The sequence below is a fragment of the Manis javanica genome, chromosome 3, assembly GCF_040802235.1.
Source record: "Manis javanica isolate MJ-LG chromosome 3, MJ_LKY, whole genome shotgun sequence".
Taxonomy (NCBI): domain Eukaryota; kingdom Metazoa; phylum Chordata; class Mammalia; order Pholidota; family Manidae; genus Manis; species Manis javanica.
In genome coordinates this window covers 154,115,252-154,141,141 of record NC_133158.1, presented here as the reverse complement: position 1 = coordinate 154,141,141, position 25,890 = coordinate 154,115,252, and the positions used below count along the sequence as shown (strand labels likewise).

The 25,890-nt window shown below is 38.1% G+C and overlaps 2 protein-coding genes across 10 annotated transcripts in view; one reads left to right on the top strand and one right to left on the bottom strand.

Moving 5' to 3' along the window:
* The window catches only part of RNF13 (ring finger protein 13), a 203,028-nt gene extending 185,640 nt beyond the window's left edge, over positions 1-17,388 (top strand). For all 7 annotated transcript variants that reach the window (XM_073232218.1, XM_073232219.1, XM_073232221.1 and 4 more), the window contains 2 exons: positions 15,638-15,718; positions 15,997-17,388. In XM_073232218.1, the coding sequence (XP_073088319.1) occupies positions 15,638-15,718; positions 15,997-16,361 (446 nt within the window). In that variant the 3' untranslated portion in view covers positions 16,362-17,388. The remainder of the gene's footprint in view (positions 1-15,637; positions 15,719-15,996) is intronic.
* PFN2 (profilin 2) lies at positions 7,308-25,376 on the bottom strand. 3 transcript variants are annotated; one of them, XM_037008258.2, is made up of 4 exons: positions 24,958-25,376; positions 22,672-22,864; positions 8,320-8,423; positions 7,308-8,225 (listed from the first exon to the last, which is right to left on the bottom strand). In XM_037008258.2, exons 1-3 carry the CDS (start codon positions 25,087-25,089, stop codon positions 8,362-8,364), a joined length of 387 nt encoding a protein of 128 aa, XP_036864153.1. In that variant the 5' UTR covers positions 25,090-25,376; the 3' UTR covers positions 7,308-8,225; positions 8,320-8,361. The 3 variants fall into 3 exon arrangements, with proteins under 3 accessions (XP_036864153.1, XP_036864151.1, XP_017531035.2); XM_037008256.2 differs by lacking the exons at positions 7,308-8,225; positions 8,320-8,423 and adding an exon at positions 19,258-20,928; XM_017675546.3 differs by lacking the exons at positions 7,308-8,225; positions 8,320-8,423 and adding an exon at positions 19,258-20,608 and having other exon boundaries at positions 24,958-25,374.
* Positions 25,377-25,890: the final 514 nt, after the last annotated feature.

The window sequence follows — 25,890 nt, the reverse complement described above, 5'->3', positions numbered from 1 at the left end:
TTTCCTCCAGTCCTTGCATTTTGTTTTGTTTTTCATTTTGGAAAATTCCTATTGACAAATTCTCAAGCTCAGAGATTCTCTACTCAGCTGTGTCCAATATGCTAATGAGCCTATCAAATTAATTCTTCATTTGTTAGTGTTTTTGATATCTAGCATTTCTTAATTCTTTTTAGAATTTTCATCTCTCTGCTTACATTATCCATCTGTTCCTGCATGATGTCTACTTTATCTGTTAGACCCTTAGCATGTTATCGAGGTATTTACTTATTTTTTTACAGAAGCATAGTTGATATACATTATTATATTGGTTTTGGGTGTACAAACATAGTGATTCAACAGTATACATTACAAAATGCTCACCATAATAAGTGTAGTTACCTTCTGAAGCCATACAAAAATACTATTATTGACTGTATTCCTTATGCTATACTCTTCATCCCTGTGACTCATTTTTTTTTGTAATTGGAAATTTGTACCTCTTTATCCCTTTCGCCTGTCCTCCCACTCCTCCTCTGTGGCAACCACCAGTTTGTTTTCTGTATTTATCTGTATCTGTTATTTTTTGTTTTTTAGATTTCACATATAAGCGAAATCATATGTATTTGTCATTCTCTGAGTTATTTCACTTCTCATAATACTCTATAGGTCCATCCACATTGTTGCATATGGCAACATTTCACTCTTCTTTATGGCTAATACTCCATTGTGTATATGTAACCACATCTTTATCCAATTATCTGCTGGGCACTTAGGTTGGTTCCATACCTTGGCTATTGTAAATAAGGCTACAATAAACATAGGAGTACACATATCTTTTTGAATTAGTGACTTTGTTTTCTTCAGATAAATACCCAGAAGTAGAATTTCTAGGTCATATGGTATTGCTCTTTAATTTTTTGAGGAACCTCTATACTCTTCCCACTAACAATACAGGAGGGTTCCTTTTTCTCCATATCTTTTCCAGCAATTGTTATTTCTTGTCTTTTTGATACTAGCCATACAGACTGGTGCAATCACAGTTGTTTTAAATACATGGTCTGATAATTTCAGCATCCCTGCCATATCTGAGTTTGGTTCTGATGCTTGCTGTCTCTTTAACCTACATTTTTGCCGCTTAGTATCCCTTTAATTTTTTGTTGAAGGCCAGACATAATGTTCTCAGTGAGAGGAAAGGTGATGTGATAAGGTGTGGGGAGACAGGAAGCATTCTGTAGTTCTGTGATTATGTGTCAGTCTTTTAGTGAGCCTTGGGCTTTGGGCTGTGAATTTTACAAGTGTATACAGTTTTTTCCCAGCCTTTGATGAGACCTAATGGCTGGAGAGTTTGGAGCCGGGTATTTCCCTTCTTTCACATAGACAGCTAGAGTTAGTAGGAGGTGGGTATTTCCCGTATCCCATGTTGGTTATTCCCTGATAAAAATCCAAGCAGGTTACAGAATGGTTAGTTTTTCCTGAGGGCAGGCTTGTTAAGAACAGAATACTCTGGCACATTTCAAAATAGCTACTTTTCTCTCCCCTGCCAGAAGCCAACAGGGATTTTTTTTTCCTCCAATATTCACTGAGAAACTAGCAGACTCCATAAGATAAAACCCACAAAAATGTTCAGGTTCTCCTGGAGTTTTAAACTGTGACTTGTACAAACTGAGCCTCTGGCAATTCAATTATAGTTCAGGATTTTCTGCCTCAGGACTGTACCATGGAAGTTTCTGCTGAGGGGGTTTCTCCTCTGATAAGTGGTCTACCTGTCTCTATCATCAATTTGAGAAGATGCAGTTTGGCCTGTGAGTTCATTTCTCTGATGGATCTAAGAATTGATTTTTCAGTTTGCTCAGCTTTTCACTTGTTAGGACAGAGTATTGACTTCTAAGATCTTTATATGCTAGACCAGAAAACTGCCCCTAGAGTTTTTAACTTTCAGACTTGTCTACACTGAGCCTCTAGTAATGTAGCAGTTACAGCTTGTTTTTCTATGCTGGTGCTAGTTCCCACATTTTTTTTTTGCTCCAGGAACTTATGATTATTCTCTGTATTTACCAATCTGTGTGTCTAATTTTTGGGCCAGCAGTATTGTCTGTGATCTCAGTTCTTCAATAGATCTAAGAATAGTTGTTGATTTTCAGTTGTTCAGCATTTTTTTTATTTTGGTTGTGAGCGCAGAAGTGACAGTGTCCAAGCTCTTTGCATGCCAGATCAGAAAGTGAAAGTCTCCCCATTGCCCTTCTAGTCCTACTACTTCACCTTCTACACCTTGGTTATATGTCTGTATCTCTAGATCATTTATTTACCTAGGAATGAAACTACTGAGTCATAGGGTGTGTTTATCATCAAATTTACTACATAATGCCAAAATGATCTCCAAAGTATTCGTACCAATTTGCCATCCTATGAAAGGTATGAGAATTCCTGTTACTTTATACATTTCCAGGTCAATCCAGTATCCTTAGGAAGTTTTAGATCTGAGCACATCCACTTGTCTAGTTATTTAGAACCAACAAATAATTTAATTATTTATACAGATTGTTTTCCAAAAATTCATTTCAAAAATACTGCCCTTAGGTGTACATTAGGTAACTTACATAGTAAATTCCAGATTTAAGTATCTATCCATGCATTTAATAAATATATAATGGGCACTTGCTGTACTCTATAGACACGTTGTTCTACCTAAACATTGGAGATGCAAGTGAATATAAATAAAAAAGGAACTGTCCTATTTGTAGTTTTCAAAAAAATCTACCATGAGATCTCATACTGGGTTCCTTTAAATATTAGCATATTGGAGATTATTTAGGAAACATTTTGACTTAATGCATTTTTTTGAATTCTTAATATATAAAATGAGATAGGCCTCACATTTTAAAATTTGTTATTAGCCTACATCTTGAAGATATTTTTCTTTGCGTAAGTTGCAGTATTTTTAATTTCTAAGAAACATTCATACTTAGCATGGCAGTTAACTTTTGGAGAAATTCAAGTATTTACTAATTGCCCCCAAATTATAGCTAAAGCTCAAACCATTCAGTTACCCTGGCTCTAAAAATATTAAACTTATCAGCAGCTTCAGAGTTGCAAAACCTTTGCTCATATGCCCCGTTTTATTGATCCATTGACAGTAAATAGTTTTTAATTTGCACAAATGATTTGACAGTACAAAACTGTTCTCAGCAAACCTATGATTATTCCATTGTAAGCCAAATTATGAGAAATTTAGAACCAATTACTGAGTGGAGGAATTTCCTCTTAGAAGTGGCAGTCTAAATGCACTTAGATAGTTATTATCTGTGAAAATAAAAAACTTTACCGTAATTATAAAAAGGATAAAACTAAAATGGTTTCCACATGAACATAGGATAGGATTAGAGACCAAAAGTTATTCCTTTGCCAAAAACCTTATAATTGAATTTTTTTTCTTGGTCCAGATGCTTGGATCTACACAGTCTGAGAGTATGAAAAGCCTGTCAGGTTCATCACTATAAAAGGGTAATGAGTGTTGAAAACTGCTGTTCTTTATGCCTTTTGAATTTAAGGACTGAAGTTATCCAGTTTAGCAAAAAGAAATCCAACCCACTTTTTATTACTTGTGGAAAGTTACCTCACCAACAATTTAGAATCCAGGCTGCAACATACAATTGTACATGATTGTATACTGCACAAGTCCAGGAGGTTATCATTCATATTTTTATATTTGAAAAAACAATTATTTTTTGACAGAGGGCAGTATAGTACCTTGAGGAAGTTCTCCTTTTTTCCTATTTTGCATAAGATGCCACTGAACCATAAAATTTCTGGTCTGAACATAGAATGATTAATATAGCAGTGTTTGGACTCTGCTTGTATCCTAGTTTGAATAAATCATGTGTAAAAAAGATGGTTCTATGACAGCTGAGGAAATCTGAATGTATCTTAGGTATTGAATATTAAGGTATAATTTTATTTTGTTAGGTGTGATTATAGTATTGTGATTAGTTTTAAAAAGTCCTTGTCTTTTAGATATCTACACTAAAATGTGTATTGACAAAATGGCATGTCTCCATATTTGCTTTAAAATACTTCAAGAAAAAATAGAGGAAGGTAGTTTTAACAAATATAGTAGATTAAAAATTGGTGAAACTCAGTAATGGTACATGAGATAGTAAAATGGTACCTCATTATACTTTTGTGTATGTTTGAAAATTTCTCTACTTAGAAAAAATAAGGAGTTAAGAAACTACCTACTCTCACTGGATCTTATGTCCAAAGGGAAATCCAGTATTAGTCAGTGAGGAATGTTAATTATATTACCTTTTCTCCCTGTAGGAATCATTCCATTTTAATATTGAGAGCTCCAAAACTCCACTGGAATCACAAGTCATTTCCTTTTCTATAGTTGGTCCCTAGGTTTCCTTCTGTCACAAATAAACCATCAGTTTTTATAAAAGCTGTATTATTGGAGGGGTGTGGGAATGTACATAATTTAAGTAGTTTTTATGCACTTCACATTAATGAGGAAGTTAGCAGTTAATTTTGACAAGGTCAGCAGAATGGTGCAGTGAAAATAATACAGGATTTGGATCCAAAAGATCTGGCTCAGTTTAGTGATTAGATATGTAACCTTGAGCACACTACTTAACCTACCTCTCTAATACCTGCCTTAAGTACTTCACTAAGATGTGAGGAAAAAATGCAAAACCATGACTTTGCAAATACAAATTATTGTAGACAAAAACTAAGCAAGTCCAATATCATATTAGCGATAGATCTTTGAAATCTCACAGGCTTGGTTGGATATTCAGGACGTCCCAACACCTGTGGGGAAAAAAAAAAATCTGAAGCTGTTGTTACCTTTCTCCTTTGTGTCCTACTGGATGGTTATTCCTCTCAATTACTCAGAGTTTTTTTTCTAACAGTAAAATTACATTGTTTAGTACTTGTAATGGGAAATGTTTTCACATATATTGCCTCATTTGGTTTCTTTATCCATGACCTATTTGATGACTTTTTATGTAAAGATATTTGCCCCCAAATAGTATTATATCAGCAAGTTTAATAGGCTAATCATCCTGTGACTTACTTTAGTAATTCAACAAATGTTTATTAAATTGTTCCATTTTGGTCACACTCTGAAAGAAGCAGTGAAGCATTTATATAACACTATGTTACCATTTCTGCCCACCCCACCTCCCCCAAAAAATGATACGCTGTGGTCTAGAGATTCTCAACTTTTCCATAGAATTTATATGTTGATTTGCAACTCACTGCCATCAGGGAATTCCCTTCGTACATGACATGTTTCTCAGTCTTGGGTGGTTGTGGGCCTCAGGAACACTGCTGTAGTCAGTCATCAGTATGTTCAGTCATCTTCTTCTGTACAATAGGATTCTCTTGTGCTGCCATTTATCCTTTGGTTTACTGTGTACTTATAATAGAAAACATTTAAAAGCTTTCTGTGCTAAGCACAGATCTATGTGTTTTATATCAGATTCTCTCCTTAGCCCTTGCCTCTTCCTGGTGAGCTATTTCCTGATGGCTTCCATACTTATCTCCCACCTAGACCTTTCTCCTAAGTTCCAGGCTCATCTACTCATTTAACTAATGGACATCTCTGCCTGGATAACCTATATATTCTTCAATTTTAGTATGTCCAAAACTTATGCCTTCTACATTTAGTCAACTTGACCAATACCTAATGCATTTTTTCCTCACATCTTAGTGAAGTACTTAGGGCAGGTATTAGATACTTGATCAGCCTGCTGTTGGAGAACTTACTGTCCATAATTATGTATAGCAAGGGAACTTCTATGGTTTATTCTGAGAATCATTTATGTGTAAAGACAAAACCAAACTTACACTTTAGCATGACGTGGGACCTTATGGTCTGACCCCTGCTTATTGCACCCCCAAGCCTCATCTCTGTTCTCTTCCTTTCATCTTACATTCTAGCATGATGAGCTACTTCTGTGCTACCCACATACCTCTGTGTAGTTTCTTTGGCTTTTTAATTCCTTTCTGTTTTGTTTACCTTGGAGTCCCAAGTCTTCCTTTAAGTTCTGCTTTAGTACAGCTTGTGGTGCCTAGTAGGCACTTATTTGTCAAATAAATACCAATGTATGTGTTATTATATTAGTAATTTTAGAAAACTTTGAGGAAATATGATACTCTCAAGGATTTTCCAATCCAGTGGAAATATGGCAAATAAGCTGCACATGTTGTTCAAACTATAATTGGTCTTTAGCAATAGTTACACATTGTTTCATGTTTCAGGTGGATTGCTATTTTAAATAAAACAGGGAAGACCTCTCTGAGAAGGACACTGAACAGAGATCTAAATGAAGTGAAAGCTTTAAGAGTGGAGGGTGGGGACTGAGAAGGGGAGGAGAATGTTGCAGGCAGAAGGACAGCAAATATAGGAGGCCTTGAGGCAAAAGAGTGTTTGATTTATTCAGGGAACAATACAAAGAGCCTGTGGTTAGAATGTAGTGGTCTAGGGGGAGAGTGGTTCTAGATCAGATTAGAGAGGGGTGGGGAGCCAGATCATGCCATGGTAAGAACATGTGATTTCATTGTGTGATGGTAAAACTTGGATGGGTTTTGAGCAGAATGACATGCTCAGATTACTGTGGAAAAGGGTCCCTCATGGTGGCAAATGGAGAATAGACTAGGTGTTGACAGTGAAGCAGGGAGAGTCCATGTGGCAGGTTTTACGTGAGAGGCAGATGCTTCCTTATTAACCATCCATCATGAAAGCAACAAATGCTTTGCAACATTTGTGATTCTGCATACATTTATTGGGAGCCTACTCCATACCTGGTACTAAACATTAAGTCCATCTCCTCATAAAGTCTTAAGAATTTATAACCAGAGTTTAGTCCAACCAGTGCTAGTTGATATTTGTTCTGTGTTGAACTATTGAAAGGGAAAATGGTTCTGAGTTTACTCTTAAAAAGGAAATAAAATAAGGGAATACTTCTCAGTTCCTCTAAGGAAATACTTTTCATAATGGCACAAAACCGTAAAGTAATGAGGTTTCAAGTTGGGTAGGAGTTACTGTCATAGTTATGGCTCCTGAGAGATCAGTGCATTCCTGAGCTATTTGAAGATGAACTATTTTATTATTTCATGTACAGAAAGAGAGATCCCAGGGTCTTCACTGCAGCTTTGAGATGGACTAAAGGGGGTTGAGAGCTGTCTTGTAGGTTGATTTGCATTGTGGCACTCGACCTTTATCATTTGCCTGTGTCTGTGGTTGCTATAGAGAACCATGCCTTCGGTCCACTAACTTCAAACTGAAGTTAGTGTAATTTATATGAAATGAGTTCATGGAGATTGGGATGGGCATTGCACCCAATAAAAATTTGTTTAATTTTCCTTTTTAGATCTTGTAAGCATATAACACACCTATTAAGTAGTATAAAAGCAAACCATGTATGTACTTTTTATACATGATCACATTTTGTCTCAGAGAAGCACAATTAAGAAAAGTATTGTCACAACTATCTAATAGATACAGTGAGGCTCAGAAAGGTCAAATAAACAACAACCTGAGAAGGTGCATAGCTAAGTGAAGGTAAGTGGCAGGGCTGCAATTCAGATTCTTGACTCGAAACACTACACTTGTAAATACCACCTACCCTATCTTTCCTCTTCAGTCACTGCCATTTCAAGATAAAATAAATTGCCTTCCGGCTTTAATTCTTCGCATTCTCCTTCTCGTCTTCTCCCCCCACACACATGCACTTACCTTCCTCCTCAACTCACTGTGTCAAAGAGAAAGAACATTTTGAGATAGACTAATTTCCCAAAGTTTCTACCAGAAATATATGAGAATGCTCATTTCATCATAGTCTGTATTAACAAATTACCTATTTATAAGTTCTGCTCTCGTAACTTTTCCTTTGTTCACGTTTCTCCTGGTTCTTAGTGTTTTCTTACCAATTTGTGTTCCTTTTTAGAAGGAAATTTTTTGTCTTTTATAGTTACTTCTGCTACATTGAGAATTGTAATAAATATTAGCCCAATCTAGTCAACAGGCAGAAGTCATCCAGAAGTAATTAGTTTCATGCAAAAATAATGAAGGCCTGATACCTCTACTTTAAACCCCAAATGTACCCTGAGGCTGCTCAGATATTTTGTTTTAATTCCTTTATGTGAGGGAAAAGAAAAATAAGTAGAACATTACAAGTATTTGAGGACATAAATTTGTTGACATCAGTTCTGGAAGGGTGTTGTACATCTGATTTCCTAAAGGCCTGAAAAGGAATAATGAAGAAAGAATAACAACATCTTTAGTGCTTAATACAAGAAAATGCTTTTTGAATACTTGAATTATGGCACAATATTTACCATTCTAAAATCCACCTTTAATTTTTTCACCTCAGGATACTTTCAACTCTTGGACTCTCCTTGCTCCTCTATTCGGAAAGATCTTGGGTCCAATTGTAGTTTACCTGCATAATGCAACCAAGTTAGAATCAATAAAGAGTATTATAGAATGGCTGTTTAGAATATAGAGAAAAGTTGGGTTAAAAAAAAAATTAACCAAAACAGAATTTGGCCAAAGCTAGTATAAATGCTTTGACTTGGATTTTAAGTTTGTTAAATGGATTTATTTATGGCCTTTAAAGCAATCATTTTATTCTTAGTATCAATAGAAATAGTATCTTAGTATCTTAGAAATAATTTGCTAACATTTCAAAAAAAAAAAGTTACCAACATAATGCTCTTCCCTTCAGTGGAATCATTTGGTTGTTTCCTGATTGGACATACACTCTCATTTCATCATCAAAATATATAAGGAACGTTTAACTTTAATTAAGGCTGTAGAATACATGTAACAATATGAAACCATAGGAGATAAGGCTAAAAAACTACTTTCATTCCTTTTCCATGTGTGGCAATCTGAAGAAAAAGGGAGTGCTCTCACTTATGAATTGGAAACATTTTAATTTCTAGTAAGTGGCAGCTTCAGAGTATTTCTTCACCTCTTACCCTTTCTATACTATGAATCAAAGGGGATTGTTTAAATGTGAAATCCTAAATATACGCACTGGAAGACAACACAGGCATAAACGTTAAGATCATGCTGGACCTGGATCACCCCTTTATTGACTGTGCAAGTTTCTTAACTTCTCCCCCAGATTCCTTCATGTGTAAGTGTGACTAACAATACTTAACTAGGTGGGTGAGAGGATTTAAATCAATGTATGAAAAATGCTTACCCCTTAAGTAAAAATCATAAATTTTAGTGTTGCCAAAATTCAGTCATTGAACATTTCTTTTATGAAAAAGATCACCAAAATCATGAAGCAGCACAAAAACATGTAATTTTATAAGGATTACACTTGAAATTTCTTTCCAGTAACCATAAGTTTGAACCAGTTGTATTTTTGTTACAATGTTTTGGTTATCATGAGAATTGACATTTAAAGTGAAAGAAAGACTTATATTTATTATTATGCATGTTCTAGTGTACTCTAGTGGTTTTGACAAAGTGTACATATATGTTAGAAAGAAGAAAAATTGTTGCAATTTCCTTGTAATTATAGATACAAGTACTAGATGATTTGAAAACATGGAGGAAAGTATAGGGTACTTCTGTGGGTACTCTTCACTCCAGTGAGTCATAGCACCAAACCTCAGAAGTCTTATAAGAACTCTCCTGCAGGCTTATAATTGAGTGGATTCCTAATATTAGGAATCAATAGTATTTTGTAAATATTTGCCAATGAACCAAAGAGAATTTAGCATTTGGAAATCTTCCATAGGCATAGCCTGTAATCAAACCCACAGAAACCAGGACCTTGAGGCCCTGGTACAATTAGAATTATCTAAAGTTTAGTCAGCACTCTCATGTGTTCACCATACTTTGGAGACATGGTCACCTTAAATCTTCTTACTGATCATCCTTGGAGCTCTTTGAGAAATGTTTGTGATTAATACTAAAATGATTTCAACAGTGACTTAGCCATTTCTAGCACATATGAAATAATAGCCTTTTAGTTGTTTTCTTCTGAAGCAGCCAACTTCCTTATAAAATTTTTCATTACTCATTATTATTCTCAAAAATAGCTCTTCAATTGCAACTGTGGTTTCCTGAGTCATTCAGTTAATGTATTTCTCCAGGTCTGTAACCATAAGGACTGGTTATCATACACCCTGTTTCACAGCAGATGAAAAAATCCTTGTTTTCACTGAACAGTCCCTCTGCTAAGCCCTGAAGGCAGTCTCTGTGGGAGCAATTTCCCCCACACCATCAATATGTGAAGGAGCCAGATCCCTGAGATATAAATGATGAAAAAAATGGGTTTCATATTTGAAATTTTAAGGTAACAGACATTTTTTTTTATAGCTTGAATCATTGAGATTTTTCAAGATAATACATAAAGGAGGAGAAAGATTTTACTTCAGACATTGGACAAAAGCAATATATCATATTGTATCAGATTGCATAATAATGAATCAATACTTAATTTTTATAATTAATTTGTCAAGACATGCTTAGTTTTTATAACTACATTTAACTGCCTTTAACTTTAAAAGTAAATATTAGTTCCTTCCCTTAGGGCTTAAAAGTAATCAGGAAGAATTCTCAAGTAAATTTGGCTTTAAAAATATTTTATCTACTATCTTTTGTTCAGATTTCTTCAGAACTCTATAGAAGAGGGGAGAACAGAAGATAGATTTTTTTAGTGCTATGAAGAGCTGCCATTGTTTTCTTTATGAGTAAAGTAGGGAGTAAGTGACAGGTCACTTTCTGTACAAGAACAAATTTTTGCTTTGAAGCTCATGAATCCAATGCTACATCCTCCCTGGGTAAATTATTTAAAACATACATGTTAATTCATTACGTCTCATGAAACCTGCATGTGTTTAGCACTGAATGTTCACTGTTTTTTATCTTTTACTTTGAGGAAATTTATTCTGGTTGACTTATGCCCTGAACTAGTTTGTTATAAAATCAAACAAACTGCAATTTGTATGCAGTATGACTATAGATTATTTCAAACTAGCTCATTTTTGAGTCATCTCTAGAAATGGTGATTCCTCTCCCTGTATCTAACTTTATGTCTAAATGTTTTTGTCCTAACATGGCTAAATGCAGGTCCACACCTAATTTCATATTAGTTTGTTCAAGACTGAAAGAAGGCTAGCATGACTGAAGCCTGAGTGAAAGGGGGTAGACAGAGGTGTGAGCTGAGATGGGAGAGGGAAGCAGGGGTCAGATCATATACAGCTGTGAAGGTAGTAAGCTCAGATTTTATTCTAAGTAAAATGGGTACACATTTAAATGGGACTGACATTTTAAAAAGAAATCACCCACATAGCAGAAAAAACACATGGGGCATGAATGGAAGGGAAAATAGAGAGGCTCTTAGAGTAATCAAGGCTATTGGACCAGAGTAACTGAAGAAATGGAGAGAAGGGGACAGATTTAGAATATGCTTAATGGATAAAAGTTTATAGGACCTGGTGACAGACTGAATGCAGTCTTTTAACAGAAAGAGGGATCAAGGATATGCCCAGGCCTGATAATCACTGCAATAGCTGTTATAATATGACTGTGTGATTCCTGTTCTGATGCATCAGTGCCTCTGCTGTACCTGATGACTCATGTTTGGGGAAAAGCTAGGAAGGAAGAAGTTTAGATGGGGGGAAAAAAATCAAAGTTCTGTTCACTTTCATATTATAATATTCCAGGATTGATGGGACTTTGTAAAAGTGCCTTCATGAATTTTTTTGAAACATTATTCAAGTATCAATAATGCCAAAACCTTCCAGATTGAAGTATTTCCATATTGTCACACATAGCAGACATGAATCTCACCTCTCCTGGAACTTCTGACCATCTGTCCACTTGTGAATCAGTAAATTCTTTGTTTGAGAAAGCCTGGAGGGGCTTTATGTCAGGATTTCTCAACCTCAGCACTACAGACGGAGATGGATGGGATAATTCTTTGATGGGCTATGCAGAGCACTGTAGGTATTTAGCAGCATCCCTGGCCTACTAGTGCCAGCAGCACTGGCTTCCAGTTGTGAAAACCAGATACGCCCCCAGGTACCACCAAATGTCTGGGGACCCAGCTGTCCCCAACTGAGAACCACTGGTTTATACTAAGCAACAAAACTTTATAGCATGGAACTTAACAGTAACAAAACTAACATTTATTAGCACTGTTATAGCCTTGTTATCTTACACTAGCAGAACCAGTGGACAAACTGGTTATTTTTAAAACCCTGAAGTTGTAAATAATTAATACATGACTGCCTTAAATTTACCTTTAAGTTTAAAAGTAAATATAAACCCATTCAATAATCGTTTGAGTTTGGGCCATGGTCCTGAATATATGAATCTACTGACTGGATGTCCATGTTGTCATGGTACATGCTGCATTTTCTATCATTTTAGTTTCAGGTATTTTTAGGATGGTAACACAAGATAAATCATGCTCAGTAAAAACAAAATAGGAGAAAGAGTATAAAGAATGGCAAAGCTTCAGGTATTTTTAAATGGGACCAAAATTGGGTTCTTTCATTCTTGCTTTTTATTGATATATTTGTCCGGTCCTTCATATCTCGCTCATACCTCATTTATTCACATTTTGGCTAGAAGAGGGGTTGGGAGCAACTAGCTTTCATGAAGTGTTCCTAATACAGTCACAACCTAGTTTTCAGACAAAACCAGAAGCCTTTTACATTCACAATTCAAGAGCTCCTGAATACTTAAATTACATAATTCCCCTAAGTACAACAAAGGGTCAGTGGCCATTGCTGCTGACTTTTTGTCAGTGTATTGGTTCATCTGATGGGACAGAAGCACACGAGAGTGTCAGAGAGCAGCATCCTAGCCACAGCCTGCAGTGCACTATATCATGAGCCAGTATGCCTGCTGGGCCAGAGTTATCAGGTGGAGATTGGTTAAGAGGTATTGTATGTGCCAGATACCATATAAAGTATCCTACTTGCATTATCTCTTTTAATGTTAATATTGTTTTTCACTTTTGAGAATACTGAAACATAGAGATTGGTGTCTTGCACAAGGTTACACAGCTATTAATAAAATGATCAGGATGTGAACTGCAAGCATTCTAACTTTACAATGCTTTACCATTTCATCCTAAGTCTAGGCCATGGGGGTTCATTCTCTACAGAGCACTGCACTCTAGTCTGGTCTGTGATTACAGACACTCTTTTCACTCTTGATCTGTCATCTTCAGAGTGCTGTGGCTAGAAAATATGAGAGATCAATATAAATCAACCAATTGGAACAATTCAAAGGATAGGAAAGCTCAGTGACTCCTAAGTATCAATTCTATATATTTAGGGCTAACCCAAATACTATCTGTATTCATTTCCTATTGCTGTGCTTAACAAAGTACCCCAAATTTAGTGGCTTAAAACAACACAAATTTATTAACTCACAGTTCTGTAGGTAGGAAGTCTGGCAGTCTTCACATTGAATTGTGAATGTAAAAGGCTTCTGGTTTTGTCTGAAAACTAGGTTGTGACTGTATTAGGAACACTTCATAAAAGCTAGTTGCTCCCAACCCCACTTCTAGCCAAAATGTGAATAAATGAGGTATGAGCGAGAACTATAAAGGACTGGACAAATATATCAATAAAAAGCAAGAAGGGAAGAATCCAATTTTGGTCCCATTTAAAAATACCTGAAGCTTTGCCATTCTTTATACTCTTAACTCTTGTTTTGTTTTTACTGAGCATGATTTATCTTGTGTTACCATCCTAAGTTCTGTAGGTAGAAAGTCTGGCATAGGTCTCAACTGGGCTAAAATCAAGTTGTTGGCACAGCTCTGTTCTTTCCTGGAGGCTCTAAGGGAGAACCCATTTCCTTACCTTTTCTAGCTTCTAGAGGTTATCATATTCATTGGCTTGTGACCCTCCTCCTCTTCATCTTCAGTCAGTTACATTGCATCCCCCTGATCATCCATCTCCCTCCAACTCTGAACGTCTCTGCCTCCTTCTTGCACTTTTAAGGACCCTAGTGATTACATTGAGCCCACATGGATAATGCAAGATAACCTCCTTACCTTAATAAAATGAGGCTTAATAAAATAAAATCTTGTACAGCTTTGGATTGGTCTGTTCTTGTTCTGTTAACTGTATGTTTTTGATAGACATTTTCACAAAGTCATAAGACTGGGTTTGACTTTTTATGAGATCAAATTGCTTAATATATTAAAACTGTACTCAAAGTCCATGTAATCGGATCAACTGTATAATCACAGATAATTATATATTGGAGTTCTTTAATAGTTTTAGATACATACCATTAGTCTTAACCAAATTCTCCACATAAAGTTCTAGTTCTAACATAGAACCTTGTACTTGTGTAGAACGTATTTGATAGGTATTTGAATGTATTTGATAATATAGTAACTAAATTTAAGATACTGAACAAAATTAGTGATTTTCATTAAACTTCCTATTTAGGACTCCAGAATATGCTATTTTAAATGCCTAAAGGATCTTAAAGGGATTGAGTACAACTTCATGCTTCTTTGGGCGTCATGTTTATCCAGCCCATCTATCCAGACAGGGGCTTTATTTCTGCCATACCTGTAAGGTTGTGACCCTGTATGTGGGATAGACACTGAATAACTGTCTTTTGTTCCCTGAGATTTTTTAAGTTTTTACCTAACATATACATTTAATGGAAAACACTGAATTGAAGGCAGTCACGGTGGTTACTGACACTACACAGAGCCACTACTGACTCAAAAGCTGCTGTATGTAAGACTGCCAGTTTCTTTACTAACTTACAACTGCACCTGAATTCCAAAAAGAGCTATGAATTAATAAACTTTCTAAAACTTATTGTAAGTTTTAACACTAAGAAATTAAAAGAGCAGTGACATTAATACCATTTAGTGACTATGTTATGTGACTGGCACTTTGCCCACATTATTTCATGCTCACAACCCTTGGAGTAGACATTTTTTTTTATTAAGGTATCATTGATATACAATCTTATGAGGGTTTCATATGAGCAACATTGTGGTTACTACATTCACCCATATTATCAAGTCCTCCCCACACTCCATTGCAGTCACTGTCCATCAGCGTAGTAAGATACTATGTGGAGTCATTACTTAGTAGACAGAATCTTTTTAACAGGTAAGAACTAGATGTCAAAAGCTAAAGTAACCTGCCAACTAGTAAATGTTGCAACAGAGATCTGAAGCTCAGTGTCATCCCAGTTGTTTTTATTCACTAATATAATTTTTGAAATTTTAGCATGTTCTGACATGTTTCCATTTTTTGTTTAAAAATGACCCAAGACTTTAAGAAATCTAAATACTGGAATTTTAATGTCAATGGTATAAAATATTTCAAAGCTAGTATTTGAATAGTTACATAAAACACTAGTGGAATTATTTCGTAATAATCTTTTACAAAGGTAAGGCATATTTGACATCCATTTTAATTTTTTATTCTGTGTAAAGCTTTTTTTAAATTAAAGCTTCAGGCTCCTGAACTTGAAGTAGCTCTCTGATCTGACAGAAATAAGCAAAAGGTATCATCTGAAGATGAGTAAATCAAAAGGCATTTAAAACACCTGACCAAGGAAGAATGAACTTGAAAAGACTGAAAAGAATACTTCTCTGTATCTTTTAATTAATTTATTTACTGTTTTCTGACTTAGGAGATGAGTATGATGTATGTGCCATTTGTTTGGATGAGTATGAAGATGGAGACAAGCTCAGAATCCTTCCTTGTTCCCATGGTATGAAATAATTACATACTGCTTTGAATTTATGTATAGAGTTGTATTTAGGTTTGATATTAGAGGAGGAGGGAAAATAGTTATTAGTACACCATAAACCAGGTCCTGCACTAAGTAATGGCATCATTAAAATATGGAGGTGTATTTATAAAAATTTACAAACTTCTTGTTGTATGAATGCCTATAGATTAGAACATGAATAAACATGGTAAGATACTAAAAATACTGTTCTTCAACCACAATATATTACCTAAAAGATGTTTATTTTGCTTCAACAGCTTATCACTGCAAATGTGTAGACCCTTGGCTAACTAAAACCAAAAAAACTTGTCCAGTCTGCAAGCAGAAAGTTGTTCCTTCTCAAGGCGATTCAGACTCTGACACAGATAGTAGTCTAGAAGAAAATGAAGTGTCAGAACATACCCCTTTACTTAGACCTCTGGCTTCTGTCAGCACACAGTCATTTGGGGCTTTGTCAGAATCCCGCTCACATCAGAACATGACAGAATCTTCAGACTATGAGGAAGATGACAATGAAGATACTGACAGTAGTGATGCAGAAAACGAAATTAATGAACATAGTGTTGTGGTCCAGCTGCAGCCTAATGGTGAGCGGGACTACAATATAGCAAATACTGTTTGATCTTCAGGGGTGATTGGGTTATTTCCCTTTAAAGTGTTTATTTTGGTCTATAATTTGATTTTTTTGCTTTCAGAGATTCCTGTAGAAATAACTTACTTTTTATTGTTCTACAGTTTAATCAGATTACTGAAACAGGTTTTTTTGATCTGGTATTTATCTGCAGGGGTATACTTCATTTCACTAATAACTAATAATAGACTGGTGCTGGAAGTCAGGCATCCAATCAACTCTCCTTTTGGAATGAAATAAAGCCACAACATTAAAAAAATTCCTCAGTATAGCTTTCAGCTAAGACCTAGATCACAGTTATGCAAATGTTTCGTGTTATCACACACAAGGTCAGTGCTGTGGCCACCTAGCATGAGCTAAACCAACTCCCTTCTCCATCAAGTTACCTAGAGTCACTGAGTTGGAACATGATCGTTCTGTTATTTGCCCAAATTGCTGTTAGTGGGATGCAACAAAGTAATTTACCATTTTTCCTATCAGCACCACAAAGAAGGCTTTTTCCTTTCTATTCCCAAGTAGTCTTATCCTGATAGGAGTGGACTATATTAGTTTGCAGATTTCAAAGGTTTTTTTTTTTCAAAGGTTTTGAATACTACAGTGTTATGAATTTGACTCATCGACTAAAGTAGTAAGTCTCTGGACTTCACTGAATTTTTGGTATCCTTACAAGTTTTGTGTTGTGATCAAACCAAAAGAAAATGCTGTGTAAAACTACCAAACTTCAGTAACTGTTAATACTCAGATCATATACCTCTTAATAAAGAGCATCTTACGCTAATAAGCCCTGCTAAACCATGTACAGAAGAAACTGTTTAAGTATTAGACCTGAAAATAATTGCTTATGTTTAACAGAACTAATGTATTTAAATAATGTATTATGAAAAGCTAAATTATATTATACATCATTGTAACTATGTAGAAAATAATACCTAATGTATAATGAAAATGCTAAGAGTTTTTATATGACCTTGTATGAAGGGAGTTTGAATGTTAATAAACACATTTTCCACTTTAAGAACTGTCAGGTATTTGTTCAAATGTAGTATCACCCACATCAGCCTTATTTATATGCACACTACTGTAAAGTTCTAATGACTAGGGGAATTTAGGTCAGACAAAACAGACATCACCTCAGAATTTTATACAAGGTAACGCTCACAAGCAACTAAGTAATCTCCCAAAAAGTTGAAAATGTAGCCAGAATCCTTCATTCCAACAATAATGTACATTATGGTACATCCTTACAGCAGACTGCTATACAGCCTGGAAATTGTTAATGAGCAAAACATATTAATAAGTACACTAGGTATGTGAGCCTTGTGTTGTAAAAAAAATTTAATAGATTTTAAAAGAAATGTAACATAAGAGAAAATTTCACTTTCTGAATTGTTTTAAATGACTATTTTATAAAACCTCTGGATATACATACATTTATTCAACCCTGAAAGTTAAGTTGTAGTTCTCCAAGTCTAGTTACTTTAACTAATGCTGTGTGACAGATATTCTGGTAGATGAATTTCTATAGCTCCATTTGCTTAGGTTAAATTAGTAGAACTGAGTACAAATTTGTGTGTATATATTTTCATGTTTTTTTAATGAAACCATGGGTTGGGGGCCATTGACTATAACAGTGATACAGCTGCGCTCTAACCACATCTCCCCTACCCAAACCCCAACACACACATCCCTCTACCTACGTTTAAGTTCATTAAGGGTTTCACAATTCTGGTCACTGCTTTCTAATTAGTTACTTTTACAGTGTGACTGAAGTGTGAATGTGTATTACTGCAAAATCTTAAATCATCACAACCCAACCACCAAATTTTCACTGGACCAAACTTTTGTTCCTAACATGGACTTTTTAACAGGTCAAGCAGCTGAGGATTTTGTTTTACAACATCTAAGGTATGTCTGACTACCAAAGCAGTCACACATCCTCAATCTTACCTACTTTTACACCCGTGTGTAAACTTCAAAACTAATGCCTGAGAATACTGTCAAAAAAATTTTAGTTATGCAGACTATTTTAAGTAGTAAGAGATTAATTCCCATTCCCTAGTCCCCTGTTCCTCCAAGTAGCATACAGCCCACTTGAAGCAAACAGATATAATGATGGTTCTTAAAAGGACTTCTGGGGCTTAGGGAATCTCCATCTCCAAGGTGGACCTCCAGAGCCCAGAATCTGCATTGTAACCAAGTCTCCAGTTTCATTTAGATGCACCAACTTTTGAGCATCCTTGCTCTGAGCTTCTACTTGACAGTTCATGGTAATCATTTATCTAACAGTACTAAACTAACATATATACTGAACTCCAGTACATCTCAGGGACTTATGACCTCTGTGATCAAATTTGACTATTATATAACCATAGTTAACATATCACCCCAATGCCAGAAATTGCAAGAACATCCCAATTATCTTATATACTGCCTAATGTCTTCTCTTATGTGAGAGTCACAGTTCGCTGACATCAGCCGGCCAATACAGCCTCCAAATCTGAAGTCATACTACAGCTCAACACAGGAGTATCCACAATGAGAAACCCTTCTTTGTACTGGGCTCCTTACTGCTCACATTTCACATTTAGATATCAGCAACAAGAAAAAAACACTATCTATAAGTCAGTTTTCCTCTCATAGGCCAAAGAGCCTGAAATGACTAAGAGCCATTTTTAAGCGACCAAAAGTCCATGAAGACAACATTCCCAGGCATTTATTTAATTTATAATAAATACTCTTGGGAAATGGGGTAGGCCATTAGCTTAATTTTTTAAAGATTTCAGGCTTGTACCAGAATGTGGCCTATTCTGTACATTCCCAGTGTGTCAAAAATCAACTCCACCAACACTAAGCTAATAATTTATATAAACAACAGGAGTCTACAGTATTTGGTTGGAATAAATTTATTTCATCTGTCTGTAAACAAGGTGTTTAATAGTTATGGCATTTTTTTAAATGCATATTAAATCAGATGAGTTAGACTGTATCCCAGATGTAACAAAGTGCAGGGAAAGAAATGGACGAATCAGCAACGAGATTCATTTTTAAATCTGTACATTATCCACAAGGCCCAAACAATAGAAGCAAATACTAGAATGTCCCTAAAGTAGTGCCATTCGGAAGAAACCTTTAATAGGTCAGTTAAAATCCATCTCACAATAGCAACAGTTCATTTTAACAATAGTATGGCACAGAATACATATGAAAAAATTTATCACAAGACAGCCAAGTCCACAATAATGCAACTTCATATAAAAACTCAAGCTGCAAATAAAAATTGGTCCTATGAAGAACAAACTGGACACACTCCAGATGGTTATGTTGGGATACCTAATGTCCATAATGGCAGCCTTTTACAGTTTTACTAAAGAGTACAGCTGGTGTGCAAAGAAAAAGGCAGGAACAAAAATGTGAGCTATTGCAATGGTGGAATGTCCCTGGGGATTCAACCAGTATGGTTACTGTGAGATTATGGGAGGAAGTGCCTTTTGCTCTTGTTTTGCAGTTGCACTCTTCATATGTCCTACAGACAGTATGAAAAAACGTTTGTCTCAAGTGCAACAACAATACTAAAAGCAAACTACTGCAGCTCTCAATAGCTCTACAAAAGGAATATTAATTGGTTAAATAAACCAGGCACTGCGTAAAAGATGGAAGCAAACCAAATACCATATATGCGAAGGGAGGGCGTGGGAAAAGAGTGAAGGAAAGATGCATGCACTTTTCCCTCCCAACCATGCGCTACAAAAGGAAGACTAAATGAGCTAAGTCAATGCTCAAAGTGCTGAAAAGACATTGATCAAATAAGAGATTGTACAACCGGCACCTTGCTTAATATTAACTTATTTTAGTAATCAATATCCCATTAATTGCTAAGACAAAGTGATGCCCAACGTGGCATGCCCCCACCCCCCAAATTTCAAGGTATCATGCAAATCATTATTGTGCTGCAATTAAGTTGCCAGAAAAGGGTTGGTTACATACAGTGGTTAACATACAAATAATCCATTGGGCAAACAGGAATTGTAACATTAGAAAATAGGTGAAAAAAAAATTAGCTACCCACTATAGTCTGGTAGCACTGTGACCATAATTAGGGTGGTGATGCAGACAGGTGCTAGGTAGATGGGGAGAGGCTGCTTACACATCAGACCTCCTCAGGTATAAAGCCAGTTCATATGCTTTCTTGTTAAGTGTGCCTCCGTGGACACCTTCCTTTCCCATGACTATAACCAATGCTGGAGTACACAAGGAAACAAAACAAAAGTGAACAATTATTTAAGGAGGGGAGGGCAGAAAGAAAGACACCTTTCCCCACCAACAGAGGGATACAAAGGAGACACAGGTTCATACCCCATCACCCTGCATTGCTAATAAAATTTCCAGAATTAAGACTCAAGCTTACAGCTAGGAAAATTTAAGAGCAATTTTCCCCTAATACTTAACAGGCTGCCTAGAAGCTAGAACCCAGAGTCTCTCAAGTATTTTGCCATTGAGTATGCCTTCTTATTCAATCCGCCTCCATGGACCCCTTCTTTTCCCATTACAAAGACCAAGACTGAAAGAGAAAGAAGAAAAGTGTTTCAAAAGAAGTGTTAATCAAGAAAGTCACATAAGTTTTTTAGCAGATAGAACCCCGATTAATAAGTTAACATTAAGTTAGTTTTCCATGAACTGTCGAACACTGAAGTCAACTAGGTCTCCAAAAAGGAAAACTTTCAAACTAGTAATATGCAAAAAATATTGTAATCTACTATTAACTGCATCTTGGAAGCCCATTCAGTGCTGCAGCACTTTATAAAAATATCTTTACATGGCTAGGAAAAAAAGTGGTCATTTATCTTTTAGGGCAAGAAACTTTTAGTATGACAACTAGACTGGCTCCAAAAATATATAAACTTAAAAAACTTGGTGGTTATTTACAAAATTCTCCTCAAATTTAACATGCTTAGGTATAAACTGTTAAGTCTTATCACTGAGGCTAAATGTGTATTATTTCCACAGGAAAACCAAAACCAAATTTTAAATAGCATTGTCAGTGCCATTCAGAAAAGTGCCAATTAAAAGAACTTAAGGCTTGTGCTTACTGACTGATATCCTTGCTGTATTAGCTGTGTGTTTAACTAAATCTAAAATCCTAAAATAGGTTTACTATTTCCAACAACGGGTTCTTCAATGATGTAGTTCAGAGGTGTAGCTCCCAAATACATGTATATATCACATTTTATATTCACTGCCACTAGAGGTCAGTAGTGCCGTACAGTATGAAAAAAATCTTTTTGGTTGTATGTCACATGGTTGATGCTTTTTAACATATTTCAAGCTCAACAAATGTTTAGAGAGATTTGTCTACTACTTCACAGTCATCTAATTTTCCTTAGAGAAATACTTATAAGCATCAACTCCCATCATAATAAGAGTAACCTTTAGGACAATCACAGGGAGTTGGTAGGACCACTTCAGTAAATTATAGTTCAGAATAGCTCCAAGTTTCTATACATGACAGTGTGGTCTTAAAATTAGCTACGTCTGCACAAGCCCTCTCTATTTACAAAATATTTACATAGGTTAACACACCTAAATTATTTGTAAATCAATTAGATGTCCTAACAAACCTCAATTTTGAAAGTTTCTTTCGAAAAAGTAGAGACTTGATGTAGTTCAGTAAGAATTTCTGCAGTGTTGACAAGTCAGGATACACCAGAATTTCTGACCAAGTGTACAGTGAAACATAATTTCCTACTTTTCAAATCTGAACCACAGCCACGTTTTAAAATATTTTAGTGAACAATTTACTCCCAAAACTCTCATTCTAATTCTTTCTTTCCTAGCAATGTATCTCATAGAAAAATGAGCCAATGTTTTTTTCATTTTTTATGCTGAGCAGTGAATGATCAAAATTCAAGCAAGAAAGATGAGATCTAAAGGTCAGGGACTCAAAAGGATTAAAGTAACCAAACAATCAGAACGACTTAACAGTCTGGATATACCATAAGATCATCATTGGACATGTTAAGAGTTTAAGAGACAATTTAGGTTTTCCGTTTACTAAAGCTGAAACTGAAGAGTTGATAAGAATGTTCTATTTTAGAATAAAGTCAGGATCTCTGGGGCTAGGCTGTTTATGCAGCTGCTGTAGAGTAAGTAAATGTATAGCAGTGCCTCCCTTCAGTGCTGGGCAGTTCATAAAAACCACCTTAATAGCCATTATGGACTAACACTTTTTACTCAAAATGTTAACAGAACTGCTTATTAAGTTGTAATGGGGTGTGCAACTATTACCCAGTGATACTATCCTTACCTCTACCAGCTCTGCCGACAGCAACGTTGTATGTTGGCTCCCCACCTTGACTCTTTGTCCGGATGTCCATTGTGCAGTCACCATCGACGTACAGGCTATCTCTGATCACTGAACACTTCTTTGCGCCAAGAGTCAAGCCGTTGGTAAAGAAACCTTCCCGGTCTTTTCCTACAATCATATCTATTTCTACTGGCTGGTCCCCCCACCAAAAAAAGAAAAAAAAAAAGTTGTAGTTAATTCCTTTAAGGCTTCATATAACAGGAAAGATTGTGTGGCAAGTTTGTACTACTACCAATACAAGAGGTCCAAGTAGTGTAAGATCAAGTTTCAGTCTTTCCTAAATAGTTACTTAATCCTACGTGATTATGTTTTATGTTAGCTAATAAGATTTCACAGTTAACACTAGTCTAACTAAAGACCAGTGTATGCAAAGAATCTCCAACTAGTTGGTTGGTGACACCAGATAAACTGCAAACGAGTTATTTATAAACTATCAAGTCAGCTGGTACCTGAAGCTTTATGTAATGGTAAAGATTCACCTATCAACTCTTTCAACAACTGTGTGTCAGTCATTTAATCACATTACAGTCAGTCAGGTTACATACAACTTGGAAGTTGCTTGAAAGTCTTCTGAAATAAAGCCTATGCTTAGCAGATCTGTTCACATCTACTCTGTTTCAAATAGCTTGAAATATTCTCCTAGTATAAACTTAAAGCCCTAGACCTCAGCACATTACCCGATTGATACTTCCCTCCTTTTTTCTAGCTACTTTTTCTCTCCAACTTCGTTTCCCCTCCCACCTCAGTAATCAGTTTTCTTTGTGGGCAAATGCAAAGAGGATTCCGTCCATAGCACTGCAGTAGGCAATGGTAAAATAAAGAAAATGGAGGGAGACTGGGAAAGAAACTGAGGTAGCCACCAGAACCGGAAAGGAGAAAACGTGCATTCTAACATTCCATGAATAAGGAAGGAAGGCGTCGCCCCCATCAGAACTGCAGAGTCATAGCAGGCCCCAGCCATTTCCAAGCACTCTCCCGCAATCTTCCCAGCCAGACAGCGGGAACTCACACAAAGACGAGAGGACTGCAGAAGAAAAGTTGATTACCAGATGCCAATTCTCCGAAAGAATTGTAGTCCGCTGCGATTATAGGAGACCTTAAAGTATCAGTGTCAAGACCTGAGTTCTACCTAGTCAGAACTTAAACCATGTTAAGTAGTAGAGAATAACTAGCAGCACCCATAATAGGGGGCCGAAATTTTGGCATATGATGGCAAGGGAGCGTGAGACTAAGACATTAAAGGAATGGTCCTCCTGTATTTGATACGACCGTCGCGATTTAAGAAAGAGCCTTGCGCAGAAAGAGGCAAAACAATAAAGTAGCATTGGAAACCTAGTGACAATTATTCCCCAAATAAGTGGCAACCAAGTCAAAACCATCACGTCTCAAAATCAGGCAATGTAAAAAGCACACATCTGTGTTAGTTCCTTATACTACCATCACTAAAGAGGGAGGGACTTGAAGAAGTGAAGTGTTGTCCCCTTGGTCTTCGCAGGTTGAAAGCTCCATAAAAACACCCCCCTTTTTAAAACTACGTTGCGTAATTGGGGGTAACGGTATATCGATGAATCTCCATAGGAGAAATCAATGGCAGTTCGCCATCTTGGAGAATTAAAAAAAAAAATCCTATGGAGCCAGAGCTTAAGTCGAGATTCACGAATCCACCTACGTTGCCGGCGTACATTTCTCTCAAGCCCTAGAGGCCTGGACACCCGCAAACCTACGCAAAGTCACCGCGAGGATCCCGGGCGCCGGGCAGCCGTCGCCTCCCACAGCCCGCGGCGCAGGCAGTGCGCGGTCCGTCGGGCAAAGGCGGGCACCCCGGCCCGGCACCTCCGGCCCCCGCTTCCACCCCGGACGTGCAAAGCAGACCTCAGGGCTTCTAGGGGACCTGAGGAAGCCACCCGGGAATAAAAGGTGGCCTCTCCCGCCCCAGCGGTGTGTGCCCCCTCCCGCAGTTTCTCCCGGACCCGCACCAGGAACGCCAGCCAGGGGCGGGCAGGGGGCCGCGAAGCCGGGCCGCCGCCCCCGCCTGTCAGCGCAGCCCCGGACGAGGGGGCGTCCCCGGACCGCGGCCTCCCCTCCCGCCCGCAGCCGCATCCTCGGCACTGGCCGCCTTCCACACCTGCCGGCGGGGCCCTCTCCATGCCCCGGGCCCGCGCTGCGGCGCCCCCCGGCCGACCGGCCCGCTCGGGGACGGGAACCCGGGCCCCCGCCGGTCCTCACCGTAATGCTCTGGAAGACGCCCCCGGCCGTGGCTGCCCAGACGTATTTGGCGTCGCAGTAGCCGACAATGGCGGCCTCCTGGCAGCAGCCATCGCACATCAGGTTATCCACGTAGCTCTGCCAACCGGCCATCTTCGAGCCCTTCGCACTGCAGCGGGGACGGCGAGGAGCAGCAGGCGCAGCGGCGGCGGCGGTAGCGGGCGGCTGTGGCGCGGGGGGAGGCGGGGCGGGGGCGGGGAGGAGGCGGCTCTGCGCAGGCACCGACCGCCCCCCTCCCCGAGGAGCTGCGGAGGGAGGTCTCGGGTAAGGTGCTGAGCGGCGAGCCGCGGAGCGTGTCCGGCTCGGCCGGCCGGCCGGCCGCCAGCAGCCGCGGGGTGAGCAACCAGCGGCGGGAGGATGCGCTCGAGCTGCTGTGCTGGCGGCGGCGGCGGCGGCTGCCCCTCACGCAGCACCCTTGGTCCTCTGCAGGCACGGCGAGGCGTGCGCGCACGCGTGCGTGCGATCCTTCCGCGGCGATCGGACTCGGAGGGTCCCGGGAAAGGAGGGGGAGACTGAGGCGGGGGCGCGGAGGGATACTGCTTCGGGACAATCACTACCGCCACGTGCGAACAGCGAAGTCCGGGTACAGCCGGGTAGCCGTGGGTGGCAGAGCCTCGGGCCCGGGGCCCGCGAGGAGGGCGTTTTCCCCGTCGCACTCGGCACTCCAGGGACGGCGTCGTCGGGGACGCCTAGGAGTCCCCGCTACTGACCGTGATACACCTCTCTTCTGCGTCTGGTGACTCGGGATGTGGAATCTTGACCCTCGGTGTCGGATTCCTAGTTGTCCTGGTGACGGGATGCAAAGTGTTTACTCTTCTTTGTGGTGGGGGCGACTCGCGGCAAAGTCGCCCACGCTCATCTCAGGAGCCCCCACTGGAACCCTCTTCCCTGCAC